The 8,214-nt window shown below is 38.2% G+C and overlaps 1 protein-coding gene across 2 annotated transcripts in view; it reads left to right on the forward strand.

Moving 5' to 3' along the window:
- Window positions 1-7,685, forward strand: part of TBXA2R (thromboxane A2 receptor) — a 51,664-nt gene extending 43,979 nt beyond the window's left edge. For both annotated transcript variants that reach the window (XM_063453322.1, XM_063453323.1), the window contains exons 2-3: window positions 1,240-2,207; window positions 7,266-7,685. In XM_063453322.1, the coding sequence (XP_063309392.1) occupies window positions 1,332-2,207; window positions 7,266-7,535 (1,146 nt within the window). In that variant the 5' untranslated portion in view covers window positions 1,240-1,331 and the 3' untranslated portion in view covers window positions 7,536-7,685. The remainder of the gene's footprint in view (window positions 1-1,239; window positions 2,208-7,265) is intronic.
- Window positions 7,686-8,214: the final 529 nt, after the last annotated feature.

Raw genomic sequence — 8,214 nt, forward strand, 5'->3', positions numbered from 1 at the left:
AAAACCAATAAGGATTTAGTTACGACATATGATCATACATGCACAACACCATTGTGCCCCAATTCTGGTAGGACCTTCTTTAGAATATAATGCTTGCTCTTACTAGATTAACCCACTGACTTGGGAAAACAAACCAAGGGAGTTGGCCTATATTCCCACTCTATAAATACGGCTCACAAGGGCTTGAATAACTTTACAATGCATACATTATAAGGGACTGGGACATTTGAAATATTGTACAAAACCAGTGCACTCCTTCAAGTCTAAACTCTAAATAATATGCTGTAACAAAATCACCATTTATTTAATTTTTTGCAGGTGTCTTAAAAGCTCTCAAATAATTCTGTGGATGGGGAAGTTGTTGTTGTAGTTTTTGTTACATTTATTTCAGATTTGATGCATTATGTAATAAACTTGGACATGTCGTTGATCTACTTAATCAGGAAATCACAATATATATTAATACATAAAACAGATCTGTCACCAAAAATAAACTTCATCTAATATGTTTATCTATAGCTCGCTGTGTCTGAATCTGTTTTTATTTATTTTCTGAGTGCTCTAGTTTTCATTTAATTCATAAATACAAGTAGGGACTACTTTTCCTCATGGTATAGCAGTCAGGTTGACAAAACTTGACAATGGGCGGAGCTTAAAGCAAGGTTCTGTTTCGGTTGCCAATCAAATTTACCCACAATCCATCAATACAATCAATCCCACAGAAGGTCAAACCACAGACATCATGGACAGAGGAGAACAAAATGGCTGCTCCCAGATATTGAGATCCGGCGCAAGCAAGAAAAAATAAATATAAATAAAGACATTTAACAAGGATGGAAGTATAATCATTAAAATACAGGGGGCATAATGAATGGAAAACCAAAACGGGAAAAAAAAAGAATTACAAGTCCGCTTTAATCAGTAAATTTTTGCCTAATTTCTTCAACAATACTCATAGCTATTGATTATTACACTAAAACTAAGATTAGCGTTTCCCTCATTCATCAAAATTTTGTATATATTCTTAATGGTAATATTTTTTTTGTTGTTACATGCAGTATTGATGTGGGTATAACTCTTATATTGATGATTTTAGGCAACTGCCAAGGACACTTGAGACTAAAAAAAATATTTGTGCACTGTGAGACTGTTGTATATAACTTACTTCCGATGTTGAGATAATCTGTGTATTCAAGTATATAAATTAATATGAATATGTTTATTTTGTTCTGTTTGCAGTCTTTGGAAATATTTACAGTCAATGAAAGATGAAGATTATGTACAACTCAAGTTTAGCAATCTAGCACAAGATTACTGAAGAGTACTTCTAGATGGATCCACTGATGCAGTCCGATTATACTACCTTGTGCCTCATTCATGGTATAGATGCTCCGTGTCCAAACTTTGAAGAAGAAAATGGCATAGTGGCCAAAGCTGTGAGGACCTGCTATCGACATATTGATATAAATATAACACAAACTACTGAAAAACCAATCACTTCTTCGTGGTTCTCTGCAATTTTTTGCTTGACTGGCTTAATCTCTAATCTCTTTGCCTTGTGGGTATTGGTCAGTGCATCGAGGAGGACTCACAGTCGTTCACGATCCTCTTTTCTCATTTTCCTTTGTGGTTTAGTGGTTACGGACCTTATGGGACTTCTGGTCACTGGAACCATTGTAATGTCATATCATATTACACGGTTCAATTGGGAAACGTTTGACAAGGACTGCCATCTCTGTAATTTTTTTGGACTATCCATGGTCTTTTTCGGGCAGTGCCCCCTTCTTCTTGGTGCTTCGATGGCTGCAGAACGCTTCGTTGGTATAAATAAGCCATTTTCACGGTCGGCTAATGTGTCCAAAAAGAGAGCAGGTGGCATCGTCGTTATGGTATGGTGCTTTGCTTTCTTTTTAGCCTTGCTTCCAATTATGGGCCTCGGGAAATATACGCTACAATTTCCAAAATCCTGGTGTTTCCTGACGTTGCTGCAAGATTCAAATAACAAAGCATTTGGCTTGATTTTTTCCTTGACTGGTATACTCTCTGTGTGTCTCTCCTTTGTACTAAACACTATCAGTGTGATAACACTCTGCAGGGTTTATCATGACCGTGAGTCTGTTCAACGGAGAAGGGACAGTGAGGTGGAGATGATGGTCCAGCTGGTTGGGATCATGATAATTGCCAGTGTTTGTTGGCTGCCATTACTGGTAAGTAACTTGAAATGTTTAATATCTTTTACTATATACTTAAACAGCTCCCCACATTTAATGAAATTAAATTGTAAGTCATAAATATTCAGTGGTATATATATTAATTTTGTAATTAATGACGCTTTCATCCTATCACTGGCGGCTGTAACGGGTATGATTTGATATAGTGTAAGGTGGAGCCTTTCTCTGCCATAGTCATTACATCAGCATGGTCTTGGCTGTCGATCCCCAGTGACTCTAATTCAATGTTACATCCTTTAAAAATGACTTAACAATGAATCGAGGGATAGTGCCCAGAGACTCCAAGCACCATAACTACTTCTCTTTAAGCAGGGAGATTGAATAGATTTAACTGTGGGGGTCACTTGTGTTATGCAGACAGTACCTGTGGTGATTCTTTCTGTCAGAATTATTCTATACTCCAGCATTCTAAGTTAAGTTAATAAACCCTTACCGTTCTTACCTGATTTCAGCTCCGATCCTCTGTTTTCTCCCGCAGGGTGGCTGCAAATGCATTAGGCCCTCCCCATAGGAAAGCATTGCTGCAATACTATCCAATGGGAGGTCGCCTACCAATCACAGGAAGTGCCTCTAGTGGCTGTCTAATTGACAGACACTGGAGGCAGTCTTATTCCTACAATGTAATTGTAGATTTGCACACTGACAGCAGTCTGCTCTTTTAAATATCTAGGTATGTTGCTAGACCCCAATCTATCTTTTGGCCTTCACATTGAAAAATTATCTTCCAAACTTTACCCAAAACTAGGTGCCCTGTACAGAAACAAATCCTGCCTAAGCCCTACAGTAAGGAAACAGATAGTGCAACAAATGCGAATGCCGGTCATTGATTATGGGGATGTAGTGTATGCACCCGCACCGCAAACGCACCTTAATAAACTTAATACGTTATTTCGTTCTGCAGCTTTACTAGAATGTAATTACTTCCTAACAAGGAAACCGACGTAGGTAACAGAGCTACAAACACCCCCCGGTAACACTAGACCACATCATAGCTACACAAAGAGACCTAAGCTATCCTCAAACCTGAAGCCACCCACACAAATTGGGCTGGGGACATCTCAACACTCACCTGAGTTACCACCCCCCCCAATCTCCCCAATAGTTGACACACATACGAATAGGCCAACACGTGGGATGCGGCTGATTCCACTCCTCATTATTTCCAGTGATCACAGCAAACAACCTATTGTATTGTTTCTCCATGCCTGTATCGACAACCTTGTCCAAAGTTACAGCGCATAAACGATGTACCCTTACAACCACGAAAAAGAAATAAATAAAGAATGTCAAAAAAAAAAAAAAAGAATGTAATTACTTTACACAGCACTGTAACATGTTAAAATAGCTAAACTGGCTGTTGCTGGAATCCCGACGCACTCTTCGTCTTTCCAGCCTTGTGCATAAGAGCATTTCTGGGAAGCTCCTACCCTACACCTGAGTAGAATGCTCTCCCCGGCTGTTCCCACCTCCTATAACCTCCGATCCAGTACTAGCATGATATTTAGCATATGGCAATACAAAAATAAAGTGACTCGATCCTCCTTTTCCTACAGAGCATCGCAATTATGGAATAACCTCAGGGACACAGTCAAATCTTCATTCAATCTAAAATCTTTTAGGAGATCTATGACAATATACCTCAGCACAGAATGCACCTGTCGTGGTTGAATATATTTATTACCTGCTTTGTATTAAATATATATATGTGTATATATATAGTTTGTATATTTGTAATAATGTATCCTAGAATGTTCTATGTTGCCTATAATGTTCCATTAAATTACCTTGTTTTGCGTTGAAGGTAAAGGGGTTTATCATTTTATTAAATTATTATTTTGTTGTCAAATTAATTGAAAGTCACAAGTTCTCTTTTGCAGTGTCTGAAGAACTGTTAAGCTTGTGAACATGACTGCCAAATATAGTTCTGGGTTTTCTTCAAAAGGAGTGTTCTTTATGATATATTGCCTGACATTAACAGTATAATGCCAGACTCTTATATTTTTACAAATTTTTTAAACATCCCCGTGCAAAATAAATATGCCTGGAAAAACTCAAACATTGAAGATTTGACTGTGTTCCTGAAAAACTCAAACATTGAATATTGTTAAAAAGCAAACATTTATTTATATTCATATAATTACTATCAATTTAACTAAGGTATCTATTTATTTGTTTATGTGCTGGTAACTGTCAGGTTTGCATGCTGGTTTGACGTCAAGACGCTGTTCTTAGAAGAATTGTCATTTTTTCATTTTAATTTCTTCTATGCCAACTCGTCTTCATTTTTATGACTTTGGCATCTAAATGGCCAGTAGTAGCTGAATCATTTTTACAGAAATTGACATTTTCTTTGGGATATCCGACGTTCATTCATGTGACGCTTTGGTTCAGCCAAATATTGCCCATGGGAAAAAATTATAGGAAATATTAGACCAAAAGGCCACAAAAATGGGCCAAATATAACATAATATGAATATGCCTATTTTCTTGCCATTTGGTTCATAGATCAAGTGATAAAAAGTAACCGAAAGAGGGAAAAGGACGAGTAGCAGCAAAATAAAAAAAAATATTTATATTATATTATATATATTGATTTATTTATTTATTATATATATATTTTTCATAATTATTATTTTTTATTATTATTAAATATGTAAAATAGAAATATAGATTTTTTTTTTTTAAATGCTTCTCCTTCTTCCCCTCTTTTGGTTTCTTTTCACTTGATGTGTAAATAAAATCAACATTTAGTGGCTGTCCCTTGGCCATCAATCATCTTTTCCCATAAGTTGTTTTTTTGGCACCATGTGCAGAACTGTTTTGTATTCCTAACACTAAAGTGTTCCTTTAAAGGCCCACTCAACACCCATAAAGCACTTAGCTTGCTGACGTTACAAAGGCACTTTAGAAAAGTGCAGATATCTATGACAAATCGTCACTTTTATAATTACTTAATAAAACACCTTCCTGGCTGTCAATCAATGTCTTCCTGCTTCCATTAAGCTCCACAATGTTTAGGTGCCACTATGGGTGCTTCCGTCTAAATATCAGAGATATTACTGCCCAGCTCATGGGTCTTCCTCTCACCTTACTCTCCTGCAATAAAGTGCCAATGGCCAGATCAGGGAGATATTTCATCTCCCCACCGGCTTGTGAAAGGAAAACCAAGACTGGCGTTTCGATAGACCCAGCTCTGCGACTGCAAGGATCTTCTCCTCTGTCTGCATCGGCCCATGGCCAATGCGTCCCACCGGGCAATTGTCTGGTTTGCCCAATGGCCAGTCCTGGACTGGTTAGGAGGAGTTTGCTGGGTAACAGAACTTTGCTGCACATCCCTCTATTAGTTAAGTAATGTAATAGAATGCCATTTAATAACTTGCTATGCAGCATGTGCTGTTTCATACTATGCTTTCACTGAGATCCTGGAGAGCATATGCAGCAAGATGTTCATGGGTAGAGTGGAGGGGACATCACACAGAAAGTCAGGGGTATATCGGGACTATTCCTCACCTTCCTGTTAGTGTAGGGTTTTATGGTATTCAGCAATTCCCCTCGTTCGTAGCTTGAAATATCAATTAAATGGTTAAAATTAATCATCAGCACACAATGTTCATATGAGAGAGGATTGAAAACATTGTTCCCACCAAATCATACCTCCCTGGAAACATGGGAAATGTGGGACTCATGGAGATCGCTTAGTAAACACTAAAGAATGTATCTAGCTAAAAAATAGTGAATGCACCTACTGCACAAATGTGACTGTGCTCGCCGACTAAGTGACAGACTACAGACCGAATTATAAAAAGATGCATATTCATTAACCTTTCACATGTCTGTTTCATGCCCCTCAATGCTGTTGGTAATCGTCACAGATGCATTTTCGAGTTTTGCCTCAAAAGGAGGAAACACATCTTCACTCCAAAAATAGCTTGTTGATCCAGCAAGAGATGAAATCTGCTGTAATGTCAATATTGCCATTTCTGGATATTCTGAACAACATCTAAATTAGTTCTTTAAAAGATGACTCCAAACACCATAACCACTACAGCTCACTGTGCTAAAAACTGCACTGAGCTAAAAAAACACGTGGTGCAACAAGGTGCGCCTTGGCTGAGAGCGCTCGACAAACACTCAGAGCCAATGAGCTGAACCTAGAAGGTTCACAAAGGTTTGACTACCTACCCTGGGTGGTTGCCGGGGGCACTCCTGACCCTATAATCACTATAGTGGGCTATAGTTGTTATGGTCATGGAGTGTTTCTTAAAACATGTCCTAATGTTGTTGATAAAACAGTCTGTATAGACAGTGAATCCCATCTCTGCGTTGGCCTTACTATATAGAAACGCTGCAACTGCTTACTGAAGGATCCAATTCTTTTTTTTATTTGTACCTATAGGTTACAAGCACAATTTTTTTATTCAGGCCTTGTAGTTATCCTAAATCCTTTCTGATTGCTTTTTTTTTTTTTTATTTATTAATTATCATATTCCTTTTTTTCCCAGTATTAATTTAGTAGGATGCCCTTGCTCTTTTTTTTAAATATCAACGTTCCAAACTTCCCATCATTGGGAGGTGTACAATCGGGAAGGGGACAGTGGGCCCTGAGGCTGGTGTCTCCAGTGACCAGACTTGCATCACCGGTGATGTCTATAATGGGCGGTTCCATTTGGAAAAAGGGTGGGACCGCCCACTGACGGACGTGTCAGTCTGGCGTCAAATACTCCAGGCTGACTGACAACCTGTCTGGTCTGACAAGACGATGCAGGGAGAGCTTCTGTCCACTGCACTGCATTAACATTTATAGTGATGCACTTGCGCTGTTCTGCCCGGGGGACAGTTCCCTGGTGGGCACCAGAGAACTAAAGTGGAAAAGTGGGACATCACACTGAAATCAGAGTTATCTGCTTACTACTCTTTTTCACAAGTGCTATTTATTTAACTTAAATAACATTACATGTATTGATCTCATTTCTATTGGTTTTGCCTTATGTGTGTGGTTGTAAAATTTCATGTTTTCTTTTTTTTTTTACCTAGATTTTCATAGTACATACAGTTCTGCAACAGCCCGTTGAAGGATTGAAGGATGGAGAAATCTCAAGGGAAACAGAGAAATTTCTTCTAATTTATATCCGATTAGTCACATGGAATCAAATCCTGGATCCGTGGGTTTATATCCTCTTTCGGAGAGCAGTGTTAAAAAGAGTTTACCCTAGTCTGACCACTCGGCCATCAATTGTGTCCTTGTATCCCACTCTCACTGCCTCCTTTCGACGAAAATTCACTCAAGAATCCGTGATTAGCTAAAAAAAATTCTGTGGTTACTTGGGAGAAAAACTGACTAACAGTCTGGAAAGAAATTACCTATATGCATGTGCAATGCTTTTTGGCCGTCGTTATTATTAGTAAAATTATTTAATAGACTATTCAAAGATATTCAATTTCCAATTGCTTTAAAAAAAATACAGTTATTGGAACTTACCGATATTTGACAAATGTAAAGGTATTGGAATTTATAGATACTTGACAATATCTAGGAACTGTTTATTGGAGTCATCATGGAGTCATTATGGCGGGGATGTCGAGAGCCCTTATGACTTTGCTTTTGGTTATATTGACCTTAAATATGAAATTTGTTTTTAATGTTCTTTTAAATTATCAACAATTCACACAATGATAACTCTGACAAGTACATTTTCCTCTCCCCCTCCACACCCCATTAATACACCCAACTGATATTTCACCTTCCACAGTTTCATAGTTGTTATATACTGTAGAACAGGGCTACCCAACGTGCGGCCCCCCAGATGTTGCTGTACTACTACTCCCATGATTCCCTGGCTATCTGCCTTATTGAAGGAATCATGGGAGTTGTAGTTCAGCCACATCTAGGGGGCTGCAAGATGGACAGCCCTGTTTTAGAATATAGTTTTTAGCAATCCCTCATAAAGCTTTGTTGGTATTAGTGCATTATTTTCTTCAAATG

Source organism: Pelobates fuscus, chromosome 5 (genome assembly GCF_036172605.1).
Source record: "Pelobates fuscus isolate aPelFus1 chromosome 5, aPelFus1.pri, whole genome shotgun sequence".
Classification (NCBI taxonomy): Eukaryota; Metazoa; Chordata; class Amphibia; order Anura; family Pelobatidae; genus Pelobates; species Pelobates fuscus.